The following is a 17,867-nucleotide window of genomic DNA, read 5'->3' on the forward strand; positions in this document are numbered from 1 at the left end:
GAGCAACACGGGCCCACGGGCCCAAAGCCCTGCTCCTCGGCCCAGAAACCCACTCCCCCCCGACAGCCGCGACCCACTCCTCAACCCACCCCATAACTCCACTCCTCGCCCCATAGCCCTGCAGCCCCGACCCACTCCTCAACCCACCCCATAACTCCACTCCTCGCCCCATAGCCCTACAGCCCCGACCCACTCCTCAACCCACCCCATAACCCCACCTCACCCAATAACACTGCAGCCCTGACCCACTCCTCAACCCACCCTATAACTCCACTGCTCGCCCCATAGCCCTACAGCCCCGACCCACTCCTCAACCCACCCCATAACTCCACTCCTCGCCCCATAGCCCTATAGCCCCGACCCACTCCTCAACCCACCCCATAACCCCACCTCACCCAATAACACTGCAGCCCTGACCCACTCCTCAACCCACCCTATAACTCCACTGCTCGCCCCATAGCCCTACAGCCCCGACCCATTCCACAACCCACCCCATAACTCCACTGCTTGCCCCATAGCCCTACAGCCCTGACCCACTCCACAACCCACCCCATAATTCCACCCATAACCCTACAGCCCCAACCCGTTCCACACCCACTCTATAACTCCACTCCTCGCCCCATAACCCTACAGCGCTCCCCATTTCATAACCCACCCCATAACTCCACTCCTCAAACTATAACCCTACAGCCCTGATGACTCCGCAACCCACCCCACAAATCCACTCCCCAAACTATAACCCTACAGCCCCGAACCACTCCACATCCCACTCCACAAATCCACTCCCCAAACTATAACCCTACAGCCCCGAACCACTCCACAACCCATCCCATAACTCCACTCCTTGCCCCATAACCCCAGATCTCTGACCCACTCCACAACCCACCCCAAAACTCCACTCCTCGCCGCATAATTCTACAGCCCTGACCCACTCCACAACCCACCTCATAACTCCCTCTTTGTCCCGTAACCATGCAGCCCTGACACATTACACAACCCACCCCATGTCTCCCTCCTGTCCTCATCACCCTACACTCGCGAACCACTCCACAACCCACCCCATAACTCCACTCCTCGCCCCAAAACCCTACAGCCCTGAGTCACCCACAACCCACCCCATAACTCAATTCCCCAACCTAGAACCCTACTGCCCTGACCCACTCCAGAACCCACCCCATAACTCCACTCCTCAACCCATAACTAGAGCCCTCACCCACTCCACAACCCACCCCATAACTCCACTCCTTGCCCTATAACCCTTTAGCCCCGACCCATTTCGTAACCCACCCCATAAACCCCTCCCCACCCCATAACCCTATAGTTCCAACCCACCCCACAACTCACCCCATAACTCCACTCCTCGCCCCATAACCCCAGAGCCCCGACCCACTCCACAACTCACCCCATAACTCCACTCCTGGATCCATAGCCATACAGCCCCGAACCATTCCATACCCACCCCATAACTGCACTCCTCGCCCCATAACCCTACAGCCACGACCCATTCCACAACTCTATAGCTCCTAACCACCCAATCACCCCCACCCCACCCTATAACCCTATAGCCCCAAGCCACCACATAACCCCATACCCTCATACTCCCAATTCACCCTAACCCTGCTCCGAACTCCACAATGCTAACTCTGTTGCCTCCACAATCCCACTCTTTTCATCTCCACACCCCTATTCCCTCATAACTGTACAAATCTCACTGCCTCTGCTCCCTACCCCAACAAACCTGCCTCACCCCACATCACCAGAACCCAAACACACTCCTGTATGCTGCCCCCAGAGTCCCCAGCCCTGTACCCCAGTGCACCCTGCTCTCCAGCCTTCCAGCCTCACCTCACACTTCGACAGCCCCACTGAGCCCCATATCCCCATCTCACACCAAACCTCCACATGCAAACTCCTCACTTCACCCCACTGCTCCATCTCACCCCACAACCCCATTGCACCAGCTAACCCCTCAGCCCTGCTCCTTGCCTCATGCCACAACCACACTGCACCTCATAACTCCATTCCCCACCCCACAACACCATAACTCTGTGATTCACCCCACACCCTCAACCTCAGTCCACCCCATAACCCCACTCTTCATACCACAACACCCCATATCACTGCTCTCCATACCACTAACTCCACATCCTCCTACCCCAACTGCCCCCAGAGTCCTACCTTCCACCCCACAGCCTCATAATCCTGCTCCTCATCTCACAGCACACCTGCATCCCACCCCACACTGCTATAACTCTGCTGTCCGGCGCACAGCCCCATAATCTCACCGCTTACCTCCACAACTCTGCTGTCCTTCTTACACCAGACTCCCACCACGCCCCATGCCACAGCCCCATACACCCTATGCTCAACACACACCCATGACCCTGCTCCCATCGCACACCGCATAGCCCCATAAGTGCTCCCCTCCTCCATCCCATGGCCTCAATTTGCCGCCCCAGCCTTGCTCCCAGCTACTTCACCAGCACCTGCCCTTGCTACCCCAGAGCTCCATCCCTTCCCCAGCCTGCTTGGCCTGCCCCTTCTCTCTCTCACGCTGTCTGGCATTTCTCTCCTCTTCCTTTCAAGCCTGTTTCTTTCTCTCCCTGTCCCCGCTGGCTCTCCTGGGGAGGCTGAATTGCTGTCACTTCCCCTCCAGGCTGGGCTGGCAGACTCCACTGTGACTCCTCTAGTGCTGGGTTTCCAGCAGCAGCCCTGGCTGTCTCTGCTCTTACAATGCAGGCCAGGCCATTTACAGCACCTTCACAATGGCCCCTTTCTCACTGGCCGGTCTCTCCTTTTTCTCCTTGGTCCTCGTTTCTGTCCCTTTAAATCAGATCAGTAGCATCAGCTGAATTCTCTGTGGACTAAAAGGGGTCAAAGAAATTCTGGAAGCTCCTTCAATAGGAGGCAGGAGCTGCCAGACTGGCTGCAAGACGCGGGGTTCAGGGTCAGGATTTGGAAGGCCAGTATAGTGAAGGGGGCCAGGTGAGCCCTAGATAGCACAGAGACCAAGCACAATGAGCAGACCCAGGAGAAAGAGGTGGTTTGGGACTATTTAGAAAAGCTGGACGTGCACAAGTCCATGGGGCCGGATGCGCTGCATCCAAGAGTGCTAAAGGAGTTGGCGAATGTGATTGCAGAGCCATTGGCCATTATCTTTGAAAACTCATGGCGATCGGAGGAGGTCCCGGACAACTGGAAAAAGGCTAATATAGTGCCCATCTTTAAAAAAGGGAAGAAGGAGGATCCTGGGAACTACAGGCCAGTTAGCCTCACCTCAGTCCCTGGAAAAATCATGGAGCAGGTGCTCAAGGAATCAATTCTGAAGCAATTAGAGGAGAGGAAAGTGATCAGGAACAGTCAGCATGGATTCACCAAGGGCAGGTCATACCTGACTAATCTAATTGCCTTCTGTGACGAGATAACTGGTTCTGTGGATGAAGAGAAAGCAGTGGACATGTTGTTCCTTGACTTTAGCAAAACTTTTGACCCTGTCTCCCACAGTATTCTTGCCAGCAAGTTAAGGAAGTATGGGCTGGATGGACTATAAGGTGGATAGAAAGCTGGCTACATTGTCGGGCTCAACGGGTAGTGATCAATGGCTCCATGTCTAGCTGGCAGCCGGTATCAAGTGGAGTGCCCCAAGGGTCAGTCCTGGGGCCGGTTTTGTTCTATATCTTCATAAATAATCTGGAGGATGGTGTGGATTGCACCCTCAGCAAGTTTGTGGATGACACTAAACTGGGAGGAGTGGTAGATACGCTGGAGGGTAGGGATAGGATACAGAGGGCCCTAGACAAATTGGAGGATTGGGCCAAAAGAAATCTGATGAGGTTCAACAAGGACAAGTGCAGATTCCTGCACTTAGGACAGAAGAATCCCATGCACCACTACAGACTAGGGACCGAATGGCTCGGCAGCAGTTTGCAGAAAAGGAGCTAGGGATTACAGTGGACAAGAAACTGGATATGAGTCAGCAGTGTGCCCTTGTTGCCAAGAACGCTAACGGCATTTTGGGCTGTATAAGTAGGGGCATTGCCAGCAGATCGAGGGACGTGATCGTTCCCCTCTATTCGACATTGGTGAGGTCTCATCTGGAGTACTGTGTCCAGTTTTGGCCCCACACTACAAGAAGGATGTGGAAAAATTGGAAAGAGTCCAGCGGAGGGCAACAAAAATGATTAGGGGGCTGGAGCACATGACTTATGAGGAGAGGCTGAGGGAACTGGGATTGTATAGTCTGCGGAAGGGAAGAATGAGGGTGGATTTGATAGCTCCTTTCAACTACCTGAAGGGGGGTTCCAAAGAGGATGGATCTAGACTGTTCTCAGTGGTAGCAGATGACAGAACAAGGAGCAATGGTCTCAAGTTGCAGTGGGGGAGGTTTAGGTTGCATGTTAGGAAAAACTTTTTCACTAGGAGGGTGGTGAAGCACTGGAATGTGTTACCTAGGGAGGTGGTGGAATCTCCTTCCTTAGAAGTTTTTAAGGTCAGGCTTGACAATGCCCTGGCTGGGATGATTTAATTGAGGATCGGTCCTGCTTTGAGCAGGGGGTTGGACTAGATGACCTCCTGAGTCCCTTCCAACCCTGATATTCTATGATTCTATGAGGGTGGAACTGCGAAGCACCCACTGGGCCATTACCATTTGATAGTTTTCTTTTTGAAAATTGCCGAAGTTGCATCTAAAAAGAAAGCAGCACCAGGAAAACCGTTTCGCCACGTGCTACAGGCTGCCTCTGAGCTCAGGGGAAGTGAAATGGAAAGGGCCCAGTTCAGATCTCAGACTGTGTAACTCAGAAGTACCATTGCAGTCAGTGGAGTCACAAATGGGCTAAACATAGCGAGACCAGTCTCTGGCCTGGCCCGTGTAAGTGGCCCTTGTGTAATATTCATTCCTTTGTTCACAGCACCCTTCTCCCCCTTCAGTTTACCAGAGTGCAGCTGGCACCAGTAGGGAGCAGTGCAGGTCTCTGTGTCTAACACCACGCTGTGCTCCTGGTTCCAAGCTGCTCCGGGGGGGCGGGGCAAGAATCAGTCACACACGAGCCTCTTAGTGCTGATCTCCTGATTAAAACAAGCTATCACAAAAGAGAATCCATGCTCCTCATTGGAGTCTCCCCTTAAAGGACTTATTTCCCTGGTTAAAAGGTGACATCAGACGATGGGCAGAGCTGCTGCTGTGTGTTAGTTTGTTAGAGATGTGCTATGGCTCTGAAGTTTCACTTCTTTCTTTACAAAGTGACGATCAAATATCGCACAGGGTGCACAGAACCTGTGTCTCTCTCGTGGAAATTACTGCACATTAAAATTTGACCTTCATAGACAAGCTTGTCTGCTCCTGAACCTGAAATACTCCTACAGAGCTGAGGATGTTTTTTTAAAAAAGGGTTGTTTATGTAATAAATCAAGACTGAGGTTTTAGTTATATAGCACATGTACTGTGTCTAATATTATTAATTTCAGTGTTTTCCATCTGCAGTGTCCTCCAGTCAGTAGTCAGACACCAGAGAGACTACTGCTGAAGTGCAAAGTGGTGACTGGTCAACTGTTTGGGACAGGACGTGACAAACAGTGCATCTAAGTGAACTGACAGGGAGAAATTTAAGTAGATATTTACCAGGCTGGAGTTGTGCCAAGATATCCCTGTTAATGATGCTACAATGCTCTTAGGAAAAGTGTTGTGGCACTGGTGTCTCTAGTGACCACAACAGCTCCAAAAACAACTGCTAACAGCAAAATAGTAGATCACAGGCATAGGAGTGCTGTGCGTATTCGCAGATGGAGAGCAACATTGTACTTATAGGCCATCATGTGCCAGCAATGCCCCTCTGCCATGTACATTGACCAAACCGGACAGTCTCTACGCAAAAGAATAAATGGACACAAATCAGACGTCAAGAATTATAACATTCAAAAACAAGTCGGAGAACACTTCAACCTCCCTGGTCACTCAATTACAGACCTAAAAGTCACAATTCTTCAACAAAAAAACTTCAAAAACAGACTCCAACGAGAAACTGCAGAACTGGAATTAATTTGCAGACTGGACACCATTAAATTAGGCTTGAATAAGGACTGGCAGTGGATGGGTCATTACACAAAGTAAAATCTATTTCCCCAAGCTAATTTTCCCCCTATTGTTACTCACACCTGATTGTCAACTGTTTGAAATGGGCCATCCTGATTATCACTACAAAAGTTTTTCTCCTGCTGATAATAGCCCACCTTAATTGTGTCCAGTTTTGTGCCCCACACTACAAGAAGGTTGTGGAAAAATTGGAAAACGTCCAGCGGAGGGCAACAAAAATGATTAGGGGACTGGAACACATGATTTATGAGGAGAGGCTGAGGGAACTGGGATTGTTTAGTCTGCAGAAGAGAAGAATAACGGGGGGATTGATAGCTGCTTTCAACTACTTGAAAGGGGGTTCCAAAGAGGATGGATCTAGACTGTTCTCAGTGGTAGCAGATGACAGAACAAGGAGTAATGGTACAAGTTGCAGTGGGGGAGGTTTAGTTTGGATTTGAGGAAAAACTTTTTCACTAGGAGGGTGGTGAAGCATTGAAATGGGTTACCTAGGGAAGTGGTTGAATTTCCTTCCTTAGAGGTTTTTAAGGCCCGGCTTGCAAAGTCCTGGCTGGGATGATTTAGTTGGGGATTGGTCCGGCTTTGAGCAGGGGGTTGGACCAGGTGACTTCTTGAGGTCCCTTCCAACCCTGATATTCTATGATTCTATAATTCTATGATTAATCTTGTTAGAGTTGGTATGGCAACACCCATTTTTTCATGTTCTCTGTCTATATATATATATATCTTCCTATTGTATTTTCCACTGCATGCATCTGATGAAGTGGGCTTTAGACCACGAAAGCTTATGCCCAAATAAATTTGTTAGTCTTTAAGGTGCCACAAGTACTCCTCGTTCATTGTACTTTCCGTGTGGATGACTTATTTCAGCTGCTGGCTTTTTATTGAAGGCACATGGCATTATTGACAGTACACATTTTCTTATGTAAGTGTTAAAAGGTCGCAAAGGCAAACACTAAGGGAATACAGCAGAGCTGAGGCATTATAACATTGTATAGTAGGCATCCATTGAGGATGACTTATTTTAGATTAACAGAAACAAGAAGCAAATTAAAAACAATATGCAATCTCCTGTGGAGAGCACAGTGTGTGTGACTCACTCTATACTACCTGCCATCTTGGGCTAACTCACAGGGCATGCCCCTGCAGACAGGCTAGGGAGTTCACTTTACTCTTAAAGGTGCAGAACCTAGAAAATAGCCTACCTGTACCACAGGGATCTAAATTTTTAACCAAACTGTACCTGTATCTGCAGAGAGCCATTCTGCTTCTTCCTCGTGCACTTTGAAATAGTTTCCTCTTTGATTACCACCCTTGTCATCTAAAGCATATGTTGATCCCACCATTGGATGGGAGGATGAGGGTAGTTTCACTACTCCAGGTTTCCCAGCATTGCTGTTCATGCAGTGCCAATCATGTTCTGGTCACTTAGGCAGTACTTACTTCTGTGAATTAGAAAATCAAAAATGTCAGTGTTAAAAATGTGACTTAGATTATCTGTCCTGCAAAATTCTGCAGCAAAAAGACAGAATTTAGTCCTATAGTGAAGATAATTTCCACACTTATATTAAAGTGCGTTGTGATCACAGCCTTCAATATGCCCATACACTTGTACTCGCTACCACCAGCCAAGCCCTATTAGTGTGCTTGGAGATCTGCAAACATCAACTCCCATCGTGCACAAAGCTCCATGCAGGTACTTTGCCCATGCAGGATTAGGGCTATAGTGAGGGATTTCCCTACACCCCCCCATGGGGGTGTTTACCACCCCTGAATTTCCCCAACACCCCCCTGCCCAGTTTTGTGAACTAGTTACATGCAGTGTTGCCAATTTAGTGATTGTTTGGAAATTTGAATTGAAATTGAAACATTAATACACACTTTAAAAGCATATAAAGTGTATGATAAAATATGTGTATCTGAAAAAGTATACTAGATTTGAAAAGTATGAACACAGACTAGCTTCCTTTTACAGCTGTTGTTTTAATGACCATGTCAGTGCATTCATTTTGGTGATGTTGGCCAACCTAATAATTTCAAATTATGATTTATAAGTAAACTCTAAATGAATTCTCCCTGACAGCTAGTGATGAGCTGGGGTTGGGGGGGAAAGGCTAAAGGACCAGACTGTATTTACATTCCAACCTCATCTACCTAGGTATCGAGCAAACAGAGCTGTGTTGCCCAAGTGATAGATTTTGGCTGGGGTTGGGTTATAAATCACTTGAATGCGGGGTGTAAAGAAATGTTGTTGTTCTTATTCTATGAGTAAAGGGCAGTAGAACTGTACTTCATAGAATCATAGAATATCAGGATTGGAAGGGACCTCAGGAGGTCATCTAGTCCAACCCCCTGCTCAAAGCAGGACCAATCCCCAATTTATGCCACAAATCCCTAAATGGCCCCCTCAAGGATTGAACTCACAACCCTGGGTTTAGCAGGCCAATGCTCAAACCACTACTTAGCCTGTGCTGACTGAGGGCATCAAGAGAGAGGGTGGGGACAGGTATTTTGCTTGATGGTCTGCCTGAGTCACAAGTACTATTGGACCTGCCCCCTCCACTGTTTAAAGACAGAACTGATTAGGCTCCATAGATGGTCTTTTGTTTTGTTAAGTGACCACTACAACTGAAATCACTGATAATCAGGTGCTTAGACCTGCTGTGGGACAGTGTTTCTGTGGAAGAGATGGCCCAGTCTGCACTAGCAGCGAGGTTCCCCCACCAAGAGCTCAGCTGAAACCACAGAGCTGGGTAGAACCTCAAGAGACCAACTCGCAGAGGTCACAGTGGAGGTGGCAGCAGAAGGTGACGGCGCAGGGCCATTGGCAACAGAGCGATCGAGCAAACGGTGGCACAATGAACAACAGTGGCCAGAGTGAACAGTGAGCAGCTGGAGGAACGAGCAAAGTGCCTTCTTGCCCCCCACCTGGAAGGTGAACTCATGTGAAAGCACCTCTGAACTCTGAGTCTCCACTGACCAAGGACAACACCGGTAAGTGTTAATGAGGCTGTTAAGAATGCTGGAGACACAACACAGTTCAAGCGAACAAACATGGCTGTGGCATCATACTTTCTATTTAGGCAAGAAATACCACACACTACAAACTGGAGGCCAATGTTAAGTGCATTGTCACTTGTTCATCCTGAAGTTGAACACTGGTTCTGAACAAGACCAGCAAATGCTCGCTATCTTTCTGCAAGAAACTCAACTGACTGGCTAGACACATGTGGTGCAACAGTGAAAGACTCAACAGTTGAAAAAAATGAAGAACTCTCTCACCACATTCAAAAAATTTGCATACATGGCTGATGAATGCACTGATGCAAATGAGCACCAACTATTAAGTCATTGTGTACGTTATCTTGATGTCAGTGGTAGGCCAGTAGATGCATTTCTAGATGTTCAAGTTATAGAAGACAGATTGGCTGCATTTGTGACAACCCACATCTTAGAAGAGTTAAATGCTTGTCAATGGGACCCCAAACAGATGGCTGCTTGTGCATTTGATGGAGCTGCAAACTTCTCTGGAAGACATGGTGGAGGACAAGCTTTGCTCAGAGAAAAGTGTAACCCTAGTCTCTCCTATACACCCTGCAGAGGCCATCTACTCCAACTAGCGCTAGTACGAGCTGCAGACTCTCCGAAAGACATTTTAAAAGCTATAAATTTAATGTCTTCATTATATTATTTTTTCAGCAAGAGTCCAAAAAGACTGAATATCTTGGAAAATATAGAAGATACACTGGGACTGAAGTTCAAATTAGTCCAACCTGGGAAAACCCGCTGGCTTTTTCATCAGCAATCCTTGGCTGTTGTCTTAACAGCCATTCTTACTGCCCATTCTTACTCCAGCCATTCTTACTGGCTTTGGAAAGTATCTACCAAGATGGGATGGATCTGAGTAGTGGGGCTGGTGGATTACTTTTGCTACTACGTTCAGAGAAGACTATTGCCATTCTCTCTCTTGTAAGTCTACTGTTGAAACCACTTGGGTCATTAAACAATGCCATCCAGGCATCTGCTACAACAGTAGAAGATCTTTGTCCAGCAATAGAAGCTACATTTGGATTGATCAGAGAGCTATCCATTAAAAAAGTACTGGAAGAAGCAAAGACTTCAAGTCCAGAAGTTGACTAATGAAGGCATTTATATTGAATCCTTAAGTTAAGAGGACAAGAAGTGTTTGTTAAGACAGCTGAAACAGTACACAGACTTGAGTCTTAAAAATCTACAACAGCGACTTCTAGATTCTACTCAACCTCTACGTAGCTTTTACAGATCCCTGTCCTATAAAACACTGACAGTTGAGTGGAGTGAGGCACTCCAGCAATGGGGCTGTCATGTGCTCAGGACAGAATAGAGAATTTGAACACAGAGTGGAATATCATACCATGAATGAATGAAGATTTGACTTCAACTTCTTTTTTATCATCACTAGTGGCTGGACCTGATCTTTGTGCTGTTTCCTGGACTGAAAGAAGTAGGAATTCATCTCTTGCTACTCCCAGTCACAACAGCTACAGCTGAGCGTTCTTTTTCATCATTGAATAGAATTTTGTGTTTTGAAAGAAGTCGCCTTCTGCCTGATCATGTGAATGAACTAATGAGCATATCAATTGAAAGAATGGAAGTACCGGACACATGAGAAGCCACCAAAGATGAACGCATTGCATTCGAGAAGTTCATTAACAGAGTTGTGCAAAATTATAACAAGAAACCAAGAAGGATGTAGATGTAGTGCTTCACAGAAGGCTTGAGTAGCCAACTTTAATTTGTGTGATGATTTTAAAATCTAATAAAATGGTCATGAAACATTTTTCAGTTTTTACTATGGTGCCATACAGCCCACCTTCACCCTCACGGTCTCACTCCTCATCGGCCCTGACCCCCTCCCTCCCTCATAAATTTGAACACCCCCACTAAGTTCAATTCCTGGGGAAAACACTGGCTATAGTCCCTGCCCTAGAGAGCTTGCATGTCTATTTTACGTGTAAAAGGTTTAGTCCAGTGATCCACATTTCTTTCCTCACTCTCTGATATCTACACTAACTGGGAGCACAGGACTGCTGCACACCTGGTATCAAAGCAGCCCCTTGCTGCAAGACAGCCACATCTCTCTCTCTGCAGCTTTCTCCCATCCTGGATCCATCTGTTTTCTGGGCAACAAATCACCTTACCATTGTGATGTAAGACTATTGGAAAACTAGATCCTCCTGATAGAGTCTTTAGAAAGTAGGAATGTAAGACAATGGGTAATATTGTCAAAAGCCCCTAACTGACTTAGGAGCTTTATTCCTGTTGATTTTTGGTGGGACTTTAGGCTCCTAAATCACATAGGCACTTCCAAAATGTTTTACCTTGTGTGTGATTGCAATGGAATAGAAAGTTATTGCAATGCAAAGAAGTTAAGTGCATAAGTCTAATTTCCTTGAAAACATTCATCTTTGTACATTTCTCTGTTCTCTAGAAATGGTTCAAGCAGCGCCTTGCAGAGTGGAGAAAATCCGAAGGGCTCCCTTCAGAGTGTGGATCCGTTAGAGACTGAGGAGGATGACTAGCTTTTTCCCTACTCACTGTAAACAACTGATTTTGCTTTTCCTTCTCGCAATAGATGTTATGATCCAAAGTAACATCCTGCTGTTTAACATGGTGTTTTATTTAAAATGTACATAACCAGAAAAAAATAATGATATAATACTTTAAACAGCTCTTGTCACATATTATAGAGTGGCTAAGAGGAGAGCAGCTGTACCCTGTTTGGATTTGAGTTCCATATGGCGTATAAATGTAATGTCAGCTGCACAGAGCAGAACCAGTTAAGGACCTAAGCCTTGGCTCTGAGCAAAGCTACTATGAAAGGGCAGAATGATAGTGTGAAAATTTTCCTTTTCTTCCGATCCCCATAGGCACACCCAGTGCCAGCATTAACAGTCTCTAGGTTCCTGGAACAGAAAACCAGATGTGTCATTAACCTGAGCTTGCTCAACTCAACACAGAGAGCACTGAAAATCACCACAGAGGAGAACTGAGGACATCCATAATTACTAGATCATGCCAAGAACCCTTGACTTTATCTGAAGTGTGTCTACTAAATGTCACTGAATGAAAAGGAATATTTTTCTGATGTATTAATAAAATTAGAACTTTTTGTTCAAACTGAAAATATTTGTGTTCTGGTCACACTAAAGTCAGTTCAAGGCCAGATGAGCCCACACCCTCAGCTCACCTAGTCTGACCTGCCACCCGCATGCCAAGCCAAACAACCTGAAGTAGATGTTCACATTATTCAGCATGTTTTTGTCAGCATGTGATGCTCTTAGCCATCAGCTCCCTGACAGCCCATCCAGAGTATTCACTATGACAACACAGGTCTTTTCTTCCCTTCCACACTAACTGTCTTTAAAGGGTTGCTGGCCATTTTGCAGGCCTTCTGCACATGGCAGACCTTGGGGCAGTTTCATGTCCGGAAGGATTTTGTCCCATCTGTTGTATTTTTAAAAAGCTTTTGGGTATGTATTGTTTGTCCTCCAGTTTCCATGCTCAGCCCTTTCTCATGAAAGGAGCAGAAAGGGGCCCCTCCCATTACAGCCAGCAGCCAGCGCCCTCCCCTGAGCTGTGAGACACCCAGATTCAAGCCCTGCTCTGACTGATTGGAGCAGGGATGTGCAGCCAGGGCTCCCAGCTCTCAGGAGACGACCTGGGCACCAGCCTGTGGGATATTCAGGGGAGGGGATGTCTCAGTCTCTTCTGTTAAAGTCATTTCACCAGGTATAAATAGTCACCTGGCCCAGAGAAAGCAAGTGAGGGATTGACTCTAACCCAGCAACTGGGGCCCTCAACTAGAAGATGCCAGAGCAAGGTTCAAGTCCCTTCTCCAAAGCAGACAGAGCAGGGATTTGAATTTGGATCTTCCCTCTCCCCAGCAAGCACCCTGTTCACCTGGCTCCTGGGACACATCCCCACTCACCCTGGCTGGGTGAGATCGGAGCACACCTACCAGAGCGGGTCCCTCACGGGAGAGAGGCAGAGAATTGCCTGGTTGGAGCATCCTGCTGGGGCAGCATCAGGACTTAGGCATGCACAAGGTTGCCCACCAGGGGAACGTAGGTGCCTGTGGGCATTGAGGTGGTGGCTGAGCAGGGCTTTTGGGCACATCAGCGGCACCTGGCTATCGAAAGAGGCAGTTAGGTGCCCATGTGAATCCAGCCCAGAAACCTGTATCATCGAGTGGCCTGGTCCTTCCAGGGGGGCTGGGCTCAGCCCGTCTGCCAGGCACGTGATGGGTTTGGACTTGGGGCAGGTGACCAGGCATCATGTGATGGTAGCCCCAGGCAAGGCTTCCTGTGAGAGGGGGCTCGAGAGCCCAGGAAGGCCCTTGGAGGCCTTTGGAGTGGGGCTGGCAGCGCTCCCCTGCTCAGAGAGCTGTGGGGGCTGAAAGAAATAGCTGGGGGTGTCATGTCCTGATACAAAGATAAAAGGGGAATGTACAGGTGAGCAGACTGGGGAAGGGGCTCTCCATGCCACGCAGAGAGAGGGCAGGTAGAAGTGCCCGGCCGTGAGGGGCAGAAGCTACTGAAAGGGCGCATTTGAGGGAAGCATTCAGGGAGAACGAGCTGGCTCTGGGGAAGGAGGTATTGAAAAAAGCCAACAGCTTAGAGGCAATTTAGTGAGGGGGAGGGGAAGTCTCCCTTCTATCGCCTTGAGTTGCCCAGTGCAAGGCCCTGGTAAGGCGTAGCATGAAGTTGCGGGTGTCTGTTTTGTTTAGATGACCTGGGTTGTTTTAATAACATCTCCTGGAAGGGATATTTGACTTGTCCAAGCACCTGGGATGTGATTTGAAAGCCTGAGAGCAGGGAAATTGAGGCAGCTAGGGGGAACAGTGCTGGATGAGGCGAGATCATGTTGCTCACAGTTTTCATAGAGATTTCTAAACATTAGCTGTGCTGGCTCACAGCAACTGCGTGGGGTAGGTTTGGGAATATGGCAACATAAGTGAGAGGGAAGAACTATCGCTTGCAGTGTCAGACCAACAGGCCTGAGTGCAATGTAAGCTTTTCTCCCTGACAGGCAGTAGTGGGATCTCTGCTGTTCCCTAATTGGCTGACATTCATTCCTTTCCTATCTCAAAGAGGACCCAATCTGGCTGCTGTCATGAGTGCTAAATATTTATTCCCCCCCAGTGCTCTGAATACCATCCCTTCAAAGGGATGTGGAATTGCTTGTCCCAGTGCTGGGATGCTTCCCATCACCATGGAGAGTAGCAAAAGGCTAGACATTCACGCAGGAGCAGAGTTACAGCGCAAACAGCTAGAATCCTAGCATCCTAGGCCCTTGTATTTAAAGCTATATCACACTTGCCCTTGCTGGAGGAGGTCTAAATGATGCAGTGGTGTCTGAGTCACTAGAGGAGAGATAAAAGCAGCAGGTTGGGTTTTTGTTGATTTTGGTTTTGGCGGCGGGGGGGGTGGGGGAGCGTTTAAGAACTGAGGCAAAGGAGAAACACTAAACATCCTGTGTTCAGCTTCCAACCTGTGAGCATGAGTGTAGCCCATAAAGAAGGCAATATTTTGCCCTAGATTTGAAGGGCACCGCATGGCACACTCAGCACCGGAGCCAGAAGGTGACTTAGCATTGCAGCACCTAGCGTCAGCTGGCCTACTGCTCCGTGGAACGTTCAGCCTTGACTTAGCCTCCCTGCCCAGGACGCAGGGAGTGCCACAGTGCCCAAGAACGGGATCCACGAAAGCCGGCCTGCTGAGCGGGGGAGCTGCCCAAGCTAGCTAATAGAATAGAGTGAGGAGAGGGGAAGTGGCCTGAGCCCCACCCTCTTAGGGAAGTAGGCGGGTAACTCTGGGCTAGAGGGAGGCACCATCCTCCGCTTGGGATTCACGGCTGCGAACCCTCTGCTGGAGCCAGGTGCCCAATCCAGATCGGTCCATTCTTGCAAAAAACAAAGGTGGTGGTAACGGTGCCAGCCCCCATCTCACCTCTTATGCCCAATAGCCCACTGGTTAGAGAACTCAACCCAGCATGGGAGAGACTGTGATGGGGCAGCGTGCTGCAGCCCCACCTCTTCCACAACACAGACCTTGCTTGTGAACCTCCCCGCACAGTTCATTTACAGTATTTAACCCCTCCACAATACACAGCAGTATCTCTACAGTTTTACACACCGCTTCTCAACTTTCGCACCCCTTTGCCAAAAAAAGGGGGGAGGGAGGTGTCTCCTCAGAGGACCCCCTTTATCAGGCTCTCCTAGTTTTCTGTGTCTCTCCCAACCACTCCTTCCTGTCCCCTTTTATACAGCTTCCCTGTTAACACGCTAATTGTCTCATTGACTCACCAGCCCCAACCTGGCCTGTTAATCAGGTATACCTCAGTCTAATTAGACTTTCTCCAGGGGAATCTAATTAGTACTAATAGTGACTAGCATGCTCGCTCAAGTGCTAGCCATCAGCACTCCATCACAGGGACCAAGGTTCATCTCTTCCCTCAGCCTGCTTTGGAGTAGGAATTTGAACCTCCATTTCCCACCCCTGGTCACCAACCATGTTACCTCAACAGGTCCTGCTGGGTTTGACCCCTGCAAAAGAGCACGTTTCAGGAGCCTATGATCAGCGTGAGAACACAGTGACAGAGAAGGGCTTGTTCAAAACAAAGAATGATTTATATTTCCATAGGAAAACAGACAGGAAAAGGATCAAAACAACAAAATGATTTTCCACATGTTATCCTGCCTAAACCTTAACCTCTCCTTATATTTTTCCATAGGCTCCCTTGTCTCAGACACACACCCCAGCACCGGGTTGGGTGAGGGCCCCCCTGCAGCCTTTACTGTCAGTCTGGCCCCAGTCAGTATCTCGCCCCCAAGCACTCTTTTATCCATTTCAAAATCCCTGTTTGTTTGGGGACCCTGAACCTGGGCACCCCACGTAACAAGGTCACCATTCACCATTAGCACGGCTCCTTGCATTCAAGTGATGGAACTTTGCTCCTGCTGCCTCGCTCTGCGATAGCTTTTCTTCTGGTAGCTTGGCCCTCTGCCAAGGTCACCATTTAGCCCACCCCTTCCCTGGTTACAAAGTTCAACAGGACCCCTGTCCAAATGCCATCTCCAGATGGTGTTCGGCCCCAGCTAAGTGATAAGAACACACCTAAATTCTTAAAGTCTAGGCCTTTACAGACAGGCCTGAATATCTATATCCTAACACGCCACCCCTTCCTTTTCTTTTGGGATCCTCCTGCCCAGGTATCCCTGGAAAAGCATAGGACATAGGGCGACACACTTCCTGATAGGGCCAGGCATCAAGGTGGAAGGTGTTGATGCTCCATCTGTCCCACTGCCCCTTGTGTAGTACCATGCCCTGCAGCTTCTCTCGTACGGGCATATCACACCTATTCCAATTAGTGTTCCAGACTTCTCAGTATAGCAGGCCCAAGAAGGTTGGGTCTGGGTTGTCTAGCACACTGAGGGGTGGGGAGGGCTTACTACATTAGTTATCGGTTATAATTACTGGCTGTTCTCTAGGGGGTTGTGCCCACCTTGTTCGTTTTCATATGCAACGTAACACAAATACAGTTAACAATACACCAGCTGCTATGATAATCCACAGCAACACTGAGTGTCCTGACCACTGCAGTATGGTCCAACATCCCGGCCACCACCAAAAACACGGCTTCTCCTCCTGTGATAGGGTTAAGATCCTAATGTGTCCAGTTGCTGGCAGTTGCAACAAACTGCCCCTGCAGGTTTTGCGTGCTTTTGTCCATATTATAAGTCCGTTGAATGTCCACAGAGAAATGGGTTATTGTCCAAACCAACTTAACCACTTGGTATGGAATCAGGCCATATGCCCTGGCTCGATTAGTTACAGCAATAGGATTTACATATCCATTTGTGTGCCAAAGTCCAGATAGCAATGTGTAGATGTATGTGGTTTGGTTATGGGCTGGTGTAATTGTGCCCCCAGTAATATGTACATTCCCAGCAAAACACTTCATACACAGTACACCCAATTGTCCACCCCTTGCCAGAGGCCATTGGCTGTGCTCCTCCATGGCCATCAGGGAGGGGCACATCCAAACATCTTCTCTGGATTTACACCATTTTACACACCCCTACATTGATTCCAAGTGAGCTCCTCCCCTTCTCATTATTCCCATAGGGCTTGTGGGGACCACCGTAGTTGCCGTTCCATTTCCAGGTACCACGGTAGCTATTACACAGGTGCTGGCCTCCTCGTTGAGCATTTTGCATTCCCATACACATCTTCCCCCCAGGTCAGCCTTTTGAAGCCATCCCCCACCCACATCATGAGGTTTTGTGTTCATTGAAACAACAATGCTAGCAACAAGACAAACACCACAGATAAACAACACAAAACATAGATCATTGGCATTATGGGTTATTCTTCTACTGGCGCCAGCTTGCTTGTAGAGTGTCTGACAAAAAGAAACAATTTCCACTCCCCTGGCGGAGACAGATTATTGCTTAATAATAATACCACTTCCTTTTACAAATCTCCTTGCTAATTGCAGGAAAACAGAAGAATTACCTCCAGGCTCTCCTTATTTTGTTCTATAGTTGGGCTAGTGAATTACCCTGCTCACTGGTCATTTATGAAATTCATGAGGTGGTGTACCTCAGTTTCCCCTCTTGTACAACAGACCAGGTTTGCTATAGTTTTTCTGCTGTACCAAGCTTTAAGTTTATTCTCAGATAATAGCAGAGAGACAGCTTCAGATTTTAGCACTGCACACACACACCCCCCCA

At 48.1% G+C, this 17,867-nt stretch overlaps 1 protein-coding gene across 2 annotated transcripts in view; it reads left to right on the forward strand.

Annotated features, from left to right (window-relative positions):
- HOPX (HOP homeobox) overlaps positions 1-12,196 on the forward strand; it is a 32,086-nt gene extending 19,890 nt beyond the window's left edge. Inside the window, exons 3-4 of one of the 2 annotated variants that reach the window (XM_077814294.1) lie at positions 11,562-11,669; positions 12,001-12,016. In XM_077814294.1, the coding sequence (XP_077670420.1) occupies positions 11,562-11,639 (78 nt within the window). In that variant the 3' untranslated portion in view covers positions 11,640-11,669; positions 12,001-12,016. Of the gene's footprint in view, positions 1-11,561 lie in introns of both variants that reach the window. The other variant, XM_077814293.1, reaches the window with a different exon arrangement.
- The last annotated feature ends 5,671 nt before the right edge of the window (positions 12,197-17,867 follow it).

The sequence above is a fragment of the Eretmochelys imbricata genome, chromosome 4, assembly GCF_965152235.1.
Source record: "Eretmochelys imbricata isolate rEreImb1 chromosome 4, rEreImb1.hap1, whole genome shotgun sequence".
NCBI classification, from domain to species: domain Eukaryota; kingdom Metazoa; phylum Chordata; order Testudines; family Cheloniidae; genus Eretmochelys; species Eretmochelys imbricata.